The sequence below is a fragment of the Micromys minutus genome, assembly GCF_963924665.1.
Source record: "Micromys minutus genome assembly, chromosome: 4".
NCBI lineage: Eukaryota > Metazoa > Chordata > Mammalia > Rodentia > Muridae > Micromys > Micromys minutus.
In genome coordinates this window covers 55,303,507-55,320,744 of record NC_137973.1, presented here as the reverse complement: position 1 = coordinate 55,320,744, position 17,238 = coordinate 55,303,507, and the positions used below count along the sequence as shown (strand labels likewise).

The 17,238-nt window shown below is 46.7% G+C and overlaps 1 protein-coding gene across 3 annotated transcripts in view; it reads right to left on the bottom strand.

Moving 5' to 3' along the window:
• Window positions 1-17,238, bottom strand: part of BCAR3 (BCAR3 adaptor protein, NSP family member) — a gene marked incomplete at its 5' end in the record, with an annotated part of 105,253 nt that overhangs the window by 20,966 nt on the left and 67,049 nt on the right. For all 3 annotated transcript variants that reach the window (XM_080916289.1, XM_080916290.1, XM_080916291.1), the window contains one exon: window positions 2,470-2,598. In XM_080916289.1, coding sequence (XP_080772415.1) covers window positions 2,470-2,598 — 129 coding nt within the window. The remainder of the gene's footprint in view (window positions 1-2,469; window positions 2,599-17,238) is intronic.

The window sequence follows — 17,238 nt, the reverse complement described above, 5'->3', positions numbered from 1 at the left end:
ACAAAACACCAAAACTATTGATGGACCATCCTCTTCATGCCTAGCACTGCTGCAGGCTCAGAAGACACAGCAATAACTAAATGTACTTCCTCGGGGTGTGTGTGTGTTTGGCATAGGACTGCAGGTAGGGTAAGTCAGATATCGTAAAGCCAAGGAAAGAGAAACTTTGGAAGGGAGATGGGCTACTTGGGAGGTTTATCATTCAAATGAGGGTAGCCAGGAAGATATACCAAGAAAAGGACATTTACACAGAAGAGATGAAGGATGTAAAACAGCGGGAAGAGGAAGTTGTGTCCTCACTGGGTCTGATTTTCCTTGTAATCAGAAGGAAAGAGGCAATCTGGGCTCCTAAACATCCTAAGATCCCTGTCTACAGAGCAGGATGAACCCAGGCTAGAAGAAAAATAATACAAAGTCATATGTGGTTTCCTCACCTCACAAAGTTATTGCAAAGATAATCTGTTGGCATATGAGAAATAGGTACAGCACAAGTACAATGCCTGTAACACAGTGGATACCCCCAGAGGGAACCACTGTGATGCTGATGTTTACAGCGTAGATGTATACTGTCATCCAGTCCACCATTCCGGAGCCTGGACACCTAGGTTTGCATTCTGCTCCAGCTGTGTGACGAGACAAAGTACCTAAGCACCTTGTGGCTCAGTTACATCATCTGTGAGATGTAGATAGTTGCTTATAGAGAGGCTGGAAGCTTCAAAGGGATAGAATGTTGGCACCCTGCTATCCTTGCCATAGGGTTTCAGTTAGCCAGCACAGAATGATGTGTTCCTGAGACTTCACCCTCCTGGCACAGGAACAAGGGCAGCAGTGATGACATATTTTCCCCCTAAGATATTCTAGCATCCAAGTGATGTTATATACTTCTGCTGGCTCAGAATAGTATGCTGCCATGGTTACTTTAAAACTGCCTCTTTGCCTTCAAAATACATTTTCATGCAGAAATTCCCTTTCCCGGAATCGAGCCAGTAGGAAGAATTATAGGTTTGCACATGGTAGTTATCTAACAGGATGCTGCTCAGGCTGCTAGAAGCACTCTAAGTACCCCATAAATTGTGATGTGTGTGTGATGGCCTTGTACACAGTGTGTGCTGTTGCAGCAGAAGAGTTTACAGCCAGAGCCAATTCCCGGGGCACACCATTAAGTGAGGAAAGTGGACCACAGAAAGCAGTAAGATCTCCATTTTGATTGAAGAGGTCTGGAGGGATATACACCAAAAGGCTTATAACAACTGTCTCCAGGCGAGACAATTAGGGATAGGAGTTGAATTTTCTTTTTTCTCATCCGTATCTTCTGCCATCAGTTTTAAGGTTGCAAAAAACTATTTCTCTCAAGATCAGAATAAGAATGATTTCTTTGATAGTGCTTTAAAAAAAAAATAGAATTGGTAAGATGGCTTAGCGGGGGAAGGTGCTTGTGGCCAAGCCCAAGGACTTGAGAAACTCACATGGTGGAAAGAAAGTTGTCTTTTGATATCCATGTGTGTGCTGTGGCACATGCCACACAATAAATAAATAAATAAATAAATAAATAAATAAATAAATAAATAAATAAATAAAATTTAAAAGTAAGATTGGTTACACCAAACAGTATTTATAACATGCCGCCATCCTCCTTAGACCTGGGCATGCATTTCCTGTTATGCTGTCCTTGATTAATGACTGGCCAGATTGTGCTTATAATAAAAACCCCTGGGGAAGTGTACACTTCAATTCTGCACACTTGGTCTATTTTTCAATTCTTTTTTTTCTAAGATTTATTTTTATTTATATGAGCACACTGTAGCTGTCTTCAGACACACCAGAAGAGGCCATTTGATGCCATTACAGATGGTTGTGAGATACCATGTGGTTGCTGGGAATTGAACTCAGGACCTCCAGAAGAGCAGTCAGTGCTCTTAACCACTGAGCCATCTCTCCAGCCCCCTATTTGCCAATCCTTATAGCATCAAATAAAAACATTATTAATAGCAACCACGTAAAATACTCTGAGCCACAAAACTGTGGTCCCTGGGCTAATCTCTCCTCCTCTCCATCGTTGAGTCACAGAGCTCGGTGAAGAAGAACCGAAGACGGTGGGCACTCACTTGCCCCATTGAAGCAGGGGTGGCCTTGTCAGTCTGTGACACCTGCCCTGTGGCACAAGAACTTTCCTGAGATAAGTCAATGCCTTCAGAAAAGGGTCCAAGTAATAGGATACTCTTCCCACAGGCCAAGAGCTAATCATCCAAACCCAGGCATCTATGTACTTCTGGCCATTGGTACTACACGAATATGTAGACCCCAGGAACACTGTCCTTTCCTTCATGACTGGGAATATATTTGGAGTCTCACCTTTGGTTCTTTAGAGACAATTCTAAGTCACTTTATAGCACTAGTGTGCTGTGGCCTTTGAGCAGGACAATAGTGCCATCAGTGTGTTCCCCGAGGAGAGCGGAGCCCTTAGCATACCTGTCGGGGGATCCGGCCGTGGTACCAGGCGTGGCTGCGCAGGTCCTCACTGCTCAGCAGCAGCTCTTCCTCCAGTTCCTTTTTTAGCCTCTCAGGGGTCCTGTCCATGATGTGCCTCTCCTTGGAGAACTGCAACACAGAGTCCATAATGATCTCAGTTTCCCCCAGGCCAGGCCATGCCAGCCGGAGAGGACCACCACCTCCCTGGTCCTCTCTCTGCTTTGCTGAACAGAGGAGCATAGGCCCAAAGCTGCACTCAAGAAGGGAACTGGAGACGGACTGCAGTTAGCCGTGACCTCTGGCTTCTCCTGCTGCAGACGCAGAATAGAATCTTCACCTGCGCGCGGAGCTCTGACAGGGAAATGGCTCCCAAAGCAATGAGCTGAGCAAGAGGTGTAAGGGGCAGAGGAACACACGGCCAGGCTGCTCTCTTCCTGTGGGAGCTTCCTCGTTCTCTTTTATAACATGGAGCTGGAAAGGACAGCAGTTCCCCAGTGGCCTTTGACCCTGGGCCTCAGGGGCAGTATAGCCCAAAGTACAGTCCTTGGGGCTAGTAACAAAGACTCTGATTCCTTCCCTTTTTTTTCCTCTGTAGACAAACTCTAGTCAGGAATTAAGTTAGCTTATAAAGATTTCTAAGCAGATGGAGCAATTTCATGCCCCCTAAATCTAAAATAGACGCCCCCTAAATCTAAAATAGAGTTATACATAACCTTTGATATTAATGTTTAAATGTTTATTTTTTTAAAGCCTCCGTTTATTTTAATTTTATTTCTATGGGTATTTTGCCTGCATTTTTGTCTATCATGTGTATTCTCTGGACTTGAAGTTACAGGTGGTTATGAACCACCATGTGGATGCTAAGAACCAGAAATGGGGTCCTTAGATCCTCTGGACCTAGAGGGCAAATGGTTATGAGCCACCCTGTGGTACTGGGAACCTGAAATGGGTCCTTTGTACGAGCACAGGTGCTCTGAACAGCAGAGTCATCGTTCCAGCCCTTGGGTTATAGATACATGTTTTGCATATGTAGGTGTGTATGAATGTTCAAGCTTGCATGTGGATTGATGCACACACATGGGTGCCCAGAGGGACCTAAGGTTGATATTGGGCAACTTCCTTGATGTCCCTTATATTCCCTACCGTATATATGGGTCTGACTGACTGACTCTGGAACTCACACAGTTTTGGCTAGTCTGGCTAGCAGCTGACTCCAGGAACCCCTATTCCCTACCTCCCAGACAGATTACCATACCCAACCCACTTTTGGGGAGTTCTGGGGATACAAATTCTGGTTTGCCTCATACCAGAACTATATCTACGAATCTTAACCCAGGCTGTTATTTTATTTATTTGTTTTGATTGAGACAGGGTTTGTTATTTGTATAGCCTTGACTATGCTTAAATTAAAAATCCTCCTGCCTCAGCCTCTCAAGTGCTGGGCTTACAGGCATATATTATTACCTGTGCCCAGTGTACTGGCTAGTTTTTATATCAACTTGACACAAGCTCTCCTTCTGAGAGAAGGGAACTGCAATTGAAAATAAAGTCTGAGCTGCAAGTCTGTAGGGCATTTTCTTAATTAGTGTTTGATGTAAGAAGGCCCAGTCTCTTGTGGGTGGGGCCGTCCCTGGCTTGGTGGTCCTGGGTTCTATAAGGAAGCAGGCTGAGCAAGACTTGAGGAGAAAGCCAGGAAGCAGCACCCCTCCATGGCTTCTGCATCAGCTCCTGCCTCCAGGTTCCTGCTCTGACTTCCTTTGGTGCTCAAAGAGTCAACAAAATAAGCCCTTTCTTTCCTTCCCAACTTGTTTTTGGTCATGGTGTTTCATTACAGCAATAGAAACCCGAACTAAGACTTCCAGATTGAATAACACTTTTTTGTTTGTTTAATTTTTCTAAATGTACTATTTTATTTTTAAGGCAGACTGGGAATAGAATGGTCCCTCACCCCAAACAGCTTGAGAGCATTGAACAGCAACAGGACTTCTAGGCTGGTGACACAGGATGGCCCCCCACTTATACAAGCACACTGAACATGACCCCTCCTGGGCTCCCAGTGAAACCAGGTTTGGGTACCACTCACTGAAGGTTATGTGAGAAGGGAAAAGCCAGGTCTCTGTGCTTCCCCAAGTCCCCCAGCTTGCCCTCCAGACACTGCAAAGAGCCACAGAATTACTCCTCACACACTGCTTAGCAAGGAGAGACCAATCCCTAAGACCCCACCCCATCCCCCCACCACCACCCCACCACCCACCAAGCAAAGCAGAAGCAGATTTAGGATTAGCCATGCATGCTGCCCCTCACGGCTGGTATGGTGTGGGTGGATTTCAGGGTGGACCTTCACTTCTTCCTCTCCCCACCTTCCTCCTCTCTCAGGACCTCAGGACAGACATTCAAAGGCGATTTTGTTCATTCAGTTGGCTCGTTTGAGACACTGCAACCCAGGCTGGCCTGGAACTCACTACACACGTTATCCAGGTTGGCCTCTCTACCGCCACAGTGATGCTTTTGCTTCTGCCTCCAGAGTGCCTAGATTAGAGGTATGAGCCACTATGCCTAGTGAGGGACATCCGATAGTGCAATGTATAACAAAAGTGTGTAAGACCAGCTGCCATGATTCTTGGGAACCTCACACAGCAGTGTTTGATGCTGGCAGCTCTGGGCATTAATTATGTGAAGTTACACTTGTATGCACGGCAAACTGCCAACTGATAGTTGCCTGGTATCTGTCTTGCCTCCTGCTAGACTCTTAAGTTTCATGGGAAAAGAACCTTTTCCCATTTTCCCTACAGCAGCGCCTCAGGCAGAGCCTGAACACCTCAAGAACTGGGCAACGCTGCAGAAACAGACATCCCAGAGGGAGGCTGCTGAGACTTTTCTCCCAAATCCCCTGTGGTTCTATTTTACCAGTGCGTCACCACCGTTCAGCTCAAAGATGGCGATCCTGACCGTTTGTGTTTTCTAGAATGCTGTGCTGAGGTCTACCCTAAGAAGACTGAGTTGCAGAGTTGGAAGGACTTCTGGGGTGACATGTGAGAACCAGCATCTCAAAGATATCCTGGACCATGAGGAGGAACAGCTGAGAAGGCTGAAACCAAGCTGGGTCTCTGATACCCATGAGGCCCCCACACCAACAGGACAACTCACCCCCCCCCCCAGTTTTCAATGTCACTGACAAGCCTCATGAAGCCTATGATTTTGGGGCTTCTTCTCAAGGTGACTGGATGTACTGAATTCTAACCGGAACCGTGAGCCCTCTTAAGTCACCCTGACCAGGCCAGTCATTTACACCTCTTGTGCAACACTCTAGGCCTACTGCTAGGTCTGAGCAGGGACGACGGAGGAGATCTAAACATGTACAGCCAATTCTACTATACTCCTCGGAAAGTTGTTTTGCTCACATAACCAGAAAGCCTTTCCCCTACTTGCTGCTGTGTTCTCATCACTGAAGCCCCAATATCCAGACCCCTGCTTCCCCATCCATGCCCTTCTCAGCACTGGCTAGAATGTACATTTTCCTTTAAAGCATCTCACACCCTTACTTCCTGCCCTACCTACAAACTCAGCTGGTTCTTCTGTGACTTTTGTCCCAACTCCTTAGAGGAAAATCCATAATCACTGCTATTTCCTTCTGTGCTACGGGAGATGGTTACAAGGCGGCGACCCAGAGAGGAGAGGACAGTATGACGCGGACCCTCCATAAAGCTCAAAATGGAGCCCAGACTTTAAAAAACAGACCATACACTGCCATGGGGAATCTATGCAATGACTCTCAGCTTGCAAAGGAGACGTCGCAAAATCACCCCTGAGGGCCACCTCATGAGTAGCTGGTGTCTGTGACTGTTCGATCACATATATGAATGTTGGAGGGCAGGTCTTGTGTAGCCCAGGCTAGCCTCAAACCCAGTCTGTGACCCAAGGATGACCTCGGATTCCAGATCCCCTGCTGCTTCTGCCTCTGGGGGGGGGGGGAGGCTGAGATTATAGATGTGTGCCACCTTATCCAGCGTCAATCTGATATATCTCAAAAAGGATAGGACCTAAGTCATCCTTACCCCTTCTGTCAGTACGGAACAGCAGGCATTGTGACACCAGCACAGCCACCTGATGGGCTCACTTAGTTCACACAGCATGCACAGCCTTTAGAGGTGTATGTTCCTCAGCTGCCAGACGGAAACCGACAGCAAGAAAGTTCTTAAAGAGACTCTCCCTCAGCAGCCATCAACCACCAATGATTCTTCAGCTAGGGGTGGGGCCTCGGGAGCCCTCCCTCCTCTGTGCTAGCTTCTTTGTTGCTGTTGTTTAATTAATCGATTTATTTTGAGATAGGTTTTCTTTACAATGACCTGGATGTAGCCCTGGATCCTGTTACATAGATCTGCCTAGCCTCAAACTCAAAGACCTGCCTTCCTCTGTCTCTCCATTGCTGGGATAAAAGGTCTATGCCACCATACCTGGACCTCTGTACTGAACTTTTAACTGTCCTAATTTTGTGCAGGTCTTGCATAGGTGATCATTTCTGCTGGGTTTATGTGTCCAGAAGCCATGTCTTGTCCAGGAGGGGCATCTCAGAAGATGCTTCTCCATCTTGTCTGGAAGGGAAGGAGATGGAGGCTTGGTGTAGACTCCAGCTACTGCTTATGCCAACCACAGCTATGTTGGGCTCAACCTCCCAAGGAAAGGAAGCTACTTGGTTCTGAGTTAAGAACATTCTGCCCACAAGTCCTACAGTTTTATTCCAGAAGCTGAACCCATCCACAATGCTATAGGACAGAGATGGGTGCAGGCAGGACCCATATCATCTCTCCCATGGTTTTCCTGACTTTAAGCAGAATCAATAACTCCTGTGCCAAAGTTACCCTCTAACCCAGATCCATGTGCAAATTAGCACCTGGGTCCCATAGTCGACATAGTCTGAGATGAGATGCAGAGAGCTAATGTCTGAGCATCTGGAGAAAGCAGGTGAGATCCACAGCTGTCCAGCTAAACTGGAGACTGGCTATACAATTTACAGACCACTATAAAATAACATCGGTTTACATCTTTCTCATCATTACCATTTTGCTGTTGCTGTTTGAAACAAGGTTAATGCAACCCGTGCTAATGTGGAACTATGTAGCTAAGGGTAGACTTGTATGTCTGTACCTCCTGCCTCTGCCTTCCAAGTGCTGGGATTACAGGCATATGCCACCACAGGTGACTCTGTCACTCTGTCTCAATATTAAGATCTGCTACAGCACAGTGTTTAAGAGCTTGGGCCAGTTGACCGCCTCGATCCAGAGGCTCACAGTAATACTGAACAGCTGTGTGGTCTTGGGCAAGTGACATTAATTCTTTGTGGAGCCTTAGGTTCCTTGTCTGCTAAGTGGGGATAATATGGCACATGATGTTAATAAGGACCAAATGAGTGGGTATCTGTAAGGACTTGGAACACACTCTGGCACAAGAATCAGCACTCATGTTAGCTGTCATGATAATTACATCCAGACACTATTAATCTAGGCCTGTAAAATAAGCAGACTTGGTAATGAGGGTCTGGTGCAGGAGGCATAGAGAGGCTGGGGTTTGGGAAGAAAGTGTTAGGGGAAGGATCCTCTCCTAGGCTCCTTCAGTCCTCTGGAGAGAGCTCAATCCCAGTTAACCATAGTCCAGTACCTCAGCCAGAACTGAGACCAGATGGCTGGACACACCTCTGAAAACCATGAGCACCACTCTAACTATGGAAAGAGGGTTTCTGTAACCCCCCCCCCTTCCTTACAAATCTGGTCTGAACAAGCTGTAGTAGCCAGAGCCCAGGAAATTTTGTAAAAGAGATTTTGGTGGCTCAGAGCCAACTCCTGGAATATGCTGGAAGCCCCCATCACTGTGGAAACCCATGTTTCAATGGCTCTCTGAGGAAGAAAAAGCTAATCTAGCCTGGGAGGGATGGAAATCTGGGCCTCCTACATGAGCACCAGAGCCTGCATTCCAAATCAAGCAAAAGAATGAGTCTGGGGATGCAGACAGTGAGAGTCCCTAAATCAGCAGCTGAGGGACAGTAGGAGGCACCTATCAGAGACCTTCAGAGGATGCTTCAGACTCATTTGCATGAAGGAGACGGAGACTCAGAGAAAGATGGCATCCGCAGTACCATTAATATTTGCTTAAGTCTACCCTGGGCTATAAGGAAAACTCCCCCATTCCTGTAGGATTTGACATTGTACAAATCACTAGGAACTAACAGTGACCTGCATGCTGAGGGCCCCTCAGGGCCCAAGGAAACACAGGATAGCAAGCAGGGATGGATGCCCCAGAGAGGCGCATTCTCTGGGAAGACCACACACACAGTCCAACAACACCATGCTCAGGGGATAGACAAACCGCCTAGCCATCCACCCACAGCCTGGGTGAGTTAGTCTGCCTCTTTGTCTTCTCCTGTGTCAAAATGAGAAACACTGTGGCCCAGGGCTGTTCTCAAGACAGTTCTGATGGGGTTTGGGCAGGGTGAGGGAACTGAATCATGAAGGGTAGGTGTTACATCAAGTGGGAACAATGAGTCGCTGGGTACAGTGGCCCTGAGGTTTGGGTAGGGGGACATAGGATATACACCAGTATCTCCAGCACCTCACCCCTACCTCCAGTCCTCCCACATACACCCCTGTTTCCCAAGGACAGTCCCATCTTCACCTCAAGCATGTGGCATGAAGCCTCTTCCTGGCCTTCACTGGTTGGCCTGGGAGAGGGCCCCTCAGCCACTCTGGAAGAAGATACACTGAGCCACTCTGGTGAAAATACTGTGAGACTTGTAGCCTGATAGTTATTCACCCCCATGTTCTCTTGCTTGTTAGGGTGGGGTGTTGTTTTTCCAGGACCAATGTGGCTGAGACAATGAAACCAGCAAAAAAGATGAGGAACAAGGGATGGCTGAGGCTCTTTAACATGCAAGTCCCTAAGCACAAACCCTGTGACTTAACCAGTAGAAGCTGGGTCTCGAAGTTCTAACTGAGGAAGCCGGGGCTCAGACACAGGGGACCTGGCATGAGAAGCTGAGGGTCAGATCTTCGTTCTGTGGATAATGTCACTGCAAATCTCTCCCTGGGAAGGCAGGGACACTCGGGGCTGCTTTAGAGGGATCAGTGTACTCAATGAGCAAAACTCGGGGTGGAGCGGTGCTCCGAGCCACAAGGACAGCTGAAGGTTCAAGTCCCCATTTCTACTCCCTACAGTTAGTTGCTGGCTCAGAGGCCAATACGGAGGAAGCACTCGTACCTGGCGCTTGACATCTCCTCTGACCTCGTTCCCCAAATGACCCTCAGAACTATGTTTTGTTGATGAAAATCCCTGATGCTGCCTCCTACCCTGACCCCTTTTGCTCCCCATTTGAATTCAACTCTTGTTCTAAGACTTCTGCAGTAGCCACTCTCTACCTCCTGGCTTTAGCCCTACAGCCTGCCACCCATAATGCCGCAGGGCCCTACATCACCCTTCTGCCAAGAAATTTTAGTCACAGTTGCACCAGGATAGGGTGAGAACTAGAATGTCTTGCTGCCTCACACCCTAATTAATGGGGCTTCTAACACGAAGAATTCTCTGACTCCTGCACATAAGGACCAGGGGCCCACATGCCACCCTGCTCCAACCCATTCTTCTAAGAGCTCCCAGAGCCCACAAATTTGTATGAAATCCTCAGGCTTTCATTGGTCTATGAGTTGTCAAGGCCTAGGGAAATACTGGACTTGTGCCCAAGGGCTCATAGGCACCTACAGATAAAACCCAAGTCTCTCCCACAAAGCCCCAAACTAACTTGCTATCAAGAACTCATCCCTGTTCTATGGTTCTGAATACATTGTCCTGTGTCCTCCTGGTGACTCAGTAGTGTGGATGGAAAGACAGACAGAGGTGCTGACTCTGTAGCCCGGCTGGAGTTGAAGACAGAGACTGGGGAGCAGCCAGAGAGGAGCCAGACAAGGTATAGGATGGGTTTGAAACTTAAGCTAATTCTCTGAGAGGAGTCCACTCAAAGATGGCAGGCAGCTGCATGAAAGGCCCTCAGGATGTTAGGTCCTTAGGGAAGATGGCCAGGCCTTCTTGTCCCAGAGCCTCACCCAGTGCCTCACACACAGCTGTGCCTTAGTAGACATGTTCTGCCAGAGTCAGAATCATGACTGTCACCTTCCATGTGGTTTCTCCCCCCCCCCCCCCCCACTGAATGTAGAGAAGAGAGTTTGCAAGCTGGTCAAAGACAATGATCTTAGGCACATTCTGAATTTTTCTCTGGCACCCAGAGGTGAGAATTCACCTCTCATAGAACAACCTAATTCTCACAGAGAACTCAGTCCCAGAAACAGCATGGGCAGATACCTGCTCAAACCAATGTAGAACTAGAAACTTCTCTTTAAGGTGATGCAATACATGTGAAAAGTTTCTTTTTTACCAAAAACGTAGAACATAAACTATGAATAAAATCCACCAGGAAGTTTTAGAGATCTGCCCCTTAAGATATTATCAAAATGATTTTTAATTACATGAACTAATTGATGGTGTGTAGGGTCAGAGGACAACTTGGTCCCTACGTTTGCCGTGTAGGTTTCTGGAGATCAAACTCAAGTTGTCAGGCTTGGCAGCAAGTGCCTTTACCCAATGAGCCACCTCTCTGGCCTGAGAAATTAGTTTTAATGGAATTAAAGAATGAAAACCAGCTGTTACACAATGTAATCTCTACTTACACACAACTTTGTTTAGTCTATTTGTTCAAGTTCAAAGCCAGTAATTCTTGGGGCTTTGTGGGGGGCAGGGGGTCTCTCTGTGCAGATGAAGCCATCCTTGGTGATGAGCACCCGACTCCCAGATTCCAACCTTAATATGTATATACAGCTGGCCCCAGGTGCTTTATAAGACATACAGGTGGCAGAGCCTCACACAAGAGTGCAAAGAAGTTTGGAGATGTGCACACAGATGAGAGTTCCTTCAGTAAATAGATTGTGCCTTCTTTCTGGCCTTGGACATTTAGTTGGTTAAAAGAAGGGAAGGGAAGGGGAGGGGAGGGGAGGGGAGGGGAGGGGAGGGGAGGGGAGGGGAAGGGAAGGGAGGGGAGGGGAGGGGAAGGGAAGGGAGGGGAGGGGAGGGGAAGGGAGGGGAGGGGAGGGGAAGGGAAGGGAGGGGAGGGGAAGGGAGGGGAGGGGAGGGGAAGGGAGGGGAGGGGAGGGGAGGGGAGGGGAAGGGAAGGGAGGGGAGGGGAAGGGAGGGGAGGGGAGGGGAAGGGAGGGGAAGGGAAGGGAAGGGAGGGGAGGGGAGGGAAGGGGAGAGGAAGGAAGGGAAAGGAAAGGAAGGGAAAAGAGAAGAGAAAGATCTTACTGAATTTTCACAAACAAGATAAATTTTTGGTCATTCACTTTATAATCAAGGCTGAAAACTAAATTACTAGAAACAAAGGGACTGTGTGCATGCAGGGGAAAGGAGGGGAGGAAGGGTTAGGGAGAGAGTGAAGACCAGGGAAAGCACAAACAGGCAGGCGGCTGGGCTCTTCTCTTTCACTTTGGAGTGTCTGGCCACAACACACAGAATGCCATTAGGAATCTCACACAAAAGCTTCCTTTCTTCAGCCTTGGAAGATTTATTAGATTAAGGGAGCCATCAACCACAGCGGAGGCCTCTTATCAAGTCGAACCAAACAACTTTATAGGCCAAGTTTTAAAAGACATCTTACCCAAAAATTATGCTCACAAATTTGTAAACCTGACTGGAGTTCTGGCTCATCATGTAATATTGGTCTAATTTTAAAGTGAAATCTGTCTTCGTTGGAGCTCGGGTAGGAATCCCCTGGCTTGGATGCTGGACTGGACTATCTAAGCTGGGACAATGTAGGGATTCAAGATGACAGACTCATCTCAGACCCTCTGAACTCTGATAAGACCCAATGTGACATGGAACAAAATGTCGCTATCCCTGATGAATGTCTTAAACAAGGAAAAAGTTAAACCTTCTACAAAAGAGTGACTTGGACAACCCACACACAGATCACTCTGAAATGTGTGGCCTTTGAGATCATCTTGCAAGAACTCCACCTAAACATGATGCTCCTCGTAGAATTCAGAGACACAGCTCTCTAGAACCCCTCTCTTTGGTTGAATTGCAAACTGGTCAAGTTTAAAGTCAAATTCCAAAGCATACACGTAAATGATTTCATTGTGAGCTTAGCTTCTAACAGCTGAGCCATCTCTTCAGCCCCATAAATGACTTAAAAACCCAGATGGTATTTTACAATCAAAACCGTGCCTGCATGGGTCACAAACTCCCCTAAACAAATACATCTCAGCTACTTCCACAACTCTTAGAAAGATCTAGATCTGCAGATTCCAGGGCTGGTCATTTTCAGTTCAAGTCTTTGGATGTCTGAAGTAGAACAGAAAGCCTTGTGTGAACATAGGCTGCCTTGAGGCTTACCTAAAGGTGCTTTACTGCACCTCAGCAGGGTTCAGAGGGGAAGTTCATCACTGATGACTTGAGCTCCAACATGGTTGAAGGTGAGAACTGACCCCTCCTCAAGTTGTCCTCTGACCTCCACACATATACCATGGTGTGTGCCCACCTACTCTCCCCACCCCCACTAAAGAAATAAAGATCTGAAGATAAACCGTGGGAATTTCGAGTCCAATGCTCCTACTTTTAAATCAGGTGTGAAGACGTGCCCCTCCCCCAGCCTCAGAGAAGTTTCCTGTGTTCATAATGGTGGTCAGTGCCAAAGCTCTTACTTAAATCAATAATTGGCTTTGAAAAAAAAATCCAAAGGGAAAAAAAGAGATAATTCAAACACTACCTCCCTGTTTAGTACAGAACGCCCCAAAGCATCTTGTCTTCTCCAGCCTGGTGGGCACATGGTGGCTTGGCTTATGGTTCAAAATGTGGGCAGTACATTGTGTTGAAACAGGTGCTGATCACACAGCCAGTGCAGATTTGCTTATTAACAGCTATTGTTGCCTGGCAGATGGCTGTGGAGGGTCTTAAGGAAAGGGTGCCTTACTATAGCTCACCCAGAGCACTCTGTGAGCATGTCCCTATGGCCCTGTTACCCCCTAAGGGCTGAACCTTGAGTGATGATCACCTCTGGCCTTACCTAGGCCCCCTACTTTTGAGCCTCTCCTTCAGATGCTCCCTCGACAGCTCTGTAACGCAGCCCCCACATGCAGCTTCCTAGCCCAGATGCAGGCCACTCTGCTAACCACAACCGTACAGAAACAAACAGGAGGTCAGTGTAAAACAGTTTGATCGTCTTCAGTCCTCTGCCTGCATCCAAAGCCAGGCCCCAGAGTGTGCCTGCTGGTGCTGCTGACTCCCTACCTCAATTTGAGAAGGCACACATGTCATGGTAGAAGAATCCCATGCCTGGAAGTGGTCATTGCCTCTTTGAGGAGACAAGGCATTTGAAAAATGGCCAATAGTATGGCAAGAGCCCCCAGGAGTCTCCGTTTTATGAGATCGGTAGAGGTTTCTGGCCTCTCTGAGAAAAGGATCATATGAAAAAGACTATAAAGATCGAGTTTTGTCGACTTGCTTTCATTAATGTGCTGCTAACATTGAAGCACCTTGACATCACTTTCTCTCTTCCAAATCCCCCCAAAAATCTCATCTTGAACAAACTCTGCAGAGATAGGCTCTTACCATTTCCCCATGTGGCAATTCAGCAGATGCAATTTATCATCGTACAGAGCGGATTCCCACTCCAGTGCCATTAAAAACTGATTTGCAATTTTCCGTTAAATTAAGATGCTTCGCTCTCCTCCTGTATTCGACTTTCCCTTTCTCAGACGAACGTGATGACAAGAGCCATCAGATGCTCCCGCAGACAGGAAAACCATCCAAACCCCAGAGAGCCCCAAGTCCACGAGATTTCATTTTATTCATTATCCAGACTTATCAAACTCTTATCAAAAGAGGCTCAGACGCCATGAATAGGAATCAGGAGAGACGTTCTACAGAGCTCTCTGCTCCTCCAGCTTCTGAGCATCACCCATTAAAATTCTGCTCCCGTGTGTGTGGACTAAAGAGACTAATTTAATTGCAATTTTTTTCAGATTGGCATTTTGAAGTAGAGCACCCTGCAAGCAGGAACTTAATCCTACATCCAAACTAATTACATTAGACTCACTCTGATCGGAGCCCACGGCTCCCTTTGATGCCAGACTGCCTCTGCCTTTCATCCGAATTCATCCTCTGGGCAAGGTCTCCTCTCTGCGCTCCCACCCTGCAGGATCAGGAAGCTACTGCTCTAGCTGCTCATTTCATTTTGATGAAACACCAAGAGACTGAACGCCCCCCCCCCTTTTTCTTTTCTTCTTTCTTTTCAAACTGAAGGAGACTGGGGCAGCTAAGCTTTAGAAAGGGCACTAAACCCAAAAGAGACAAACACAGTTTATTTCTTCTATGCAGTGGGAAAAACTGAACTCATCTGCTCTAAGGTCTCCTTCCACCTTGGTCCCTAAAGGGAGTCAGTCGTGTGGCTTACTTTTGACAGAGCATTATTTACCATGGGCCACTCACTGAGAGCTCAGCTTCAAGGTGGTCGTGTCTCACTTTTCTCTGTTAACCAATAAATAACTAGGATATTTTCAATAAGCCATTTGTTAACACACTGCCCTGCTCCAGCCAGCGGAGGCAGCGGGGTGCAGGGTTCTATGTACATTGAATTTAGTTGATGGTTCCAGGAGCAGCCTGAAGTGGAGTGGACACCCGAATCTCCCAGTGAGGCAGCCCCGCATTCTGGCTCCCACAGAGAAATCCAGTGCCACATTTATGGACAAAGGTCACTTGGCAGCACTTAATCATGTGATGGGCCGATGACACAATGGGTTTGAAATAAAGTTGAATACCAGTTCATCCTACAAACCCTCTCTAAATCATTTTGGCCCCTTTCACCATGCCCTTGAGAGATTTCCATAACACCTCTCCCTCATACAGGGTTGGCATCCATGCTGAAAGAGACAGTATACATGAGAAATCAATCACTAATCAGTGAAATTTGCATTAGAAATAGCAGTGCTTTGTAAAGATCTACAGAGGAAGGAAACAGACTGCCAGATTGAGGTGGACCGTGGCATTAGGGTCTGAAGACCAGAACCCAGAGTCTAAGATCTAAGCCAGAATTTTTGATCAGTGGTAATTTAACATCATCGATTCAACATCTTAATGTAAATTATAAATGATCTGGAAGGTAGCTTTTAACCAAAATAGATGTCCTATTTGCCCTTCAATAAGGAATGTCAGAAAATCAAAATCAACTTAATCCTAACACCGTCCTTTTCTTAATTCATCTTGGAGTTTTTGATGAATCAATGAAGAGTATCACAGTTGTAATAGATGTAATTAGAAGCAAAACTGAGTTGTGCCAACACAGAAGGAGGAAAGGGGAGGGATTCAGATGGTCTTTTGTTGTAGGATATGGAATAAATGACTTTCAAACTTTCTCTCCAAAGTAGTACCATGACGAACAACTGTCTTAGAACCCTGCTCTGGGATAGGACATACTATGTCAGTGCTGAGGACATAGTAGGCTTTCAGTAAAACCAAATTATTAGTCACAAGATGGATTTAGGCCCTATAGCAACCCCACCAATTTCAATATACAACTTACTGATCACTTTAAATGTGTATGTCATCCAGAGGAGCTCGTGTTCGACACCCACAACTTTTGTTTAGTGAACTATCTTAAAGATAAACACCACACTAGATGTTGTGAAAAGAAACAGAGAAGTGGGGTTTGTGCTGTCCAAGTGGACAAGACACTCAATATAATGCAACTAAAATCTCATGGAGCCTCACAACATGTCTAGGAGCTAAGAGCTAATGAGAGTATTTTTGTATCACAAGAGGAAGCATACTTGTGTTTCATGATTTGCTCAGACTTAATTGATGAGGGTTGTCTGACATCTAGAGTAAAAGCCATCCAAAGTATCTGTAAAGATTACAACTGGAAACACTTAACCTATCACACTTGGTGAACCGTGAAGGTTGCTAGAAGCTCCTGAGAGTTAATGGGGCTGGTATGTCACAAGATGACAGGTCAAGTGTTCTTGATTCAACTCTCTAGAAACAGTTCCAGACTTTCTCTTGTCCTTGTTTTTAGGTATTCATTTACATCAGCTCATGTAGCCTTAGGATAGACCTGCGCACGGTCTGGTGGGGGACTGCATCAGGCAGCCAGAATTCCCACCTGACCAGAACCATGAATATGTTAAAGCTGCAAAGATTTTTTTTTTTTTTTTTGAGCCAAACAAGATGGAACCCTGTAGAATCTAGCACTTAGATTTGTCCGAATGTGGGAATGCACCACCTCCTCTAGAAATGTCAATGTTCTGTGAAGGCTTGGGAGACCAGTTGGGAAGCTACTGAGAGAATCTGGCAAGAGATAATGAGGCCTGAATTAACACAGTGGCAGCGGAAACAGAAGGAAAGAAACCAAGGAGAGCTATGTTTAGGTGGTGAAACCTTAGTGGGTGATTTCATGTGGAGAGCGAATAAGAAAAGAAATCCCAAAAGGATGCATGAGTCAGCCAGTGCTGAAACGCAAGAGCGAAGCTAACAGGCTTGTGGTAGAAAGAGAGCCTGGGGTTCTGGTCTGACATCTAATAGGGTTCTTCACTGGGCCATAGGGCCCCGTGGGGATGGGTTAACTAGAAAAATACAACACGGGGATCCTGCAGGTATTGGAAGAGCCCATCTCAGCCCCACCTCAGAAATGGTAGACAGCATAAGAGGAAAGCTGGGGTTATTGGCTTTCAAGAGGCAAACTAAAAA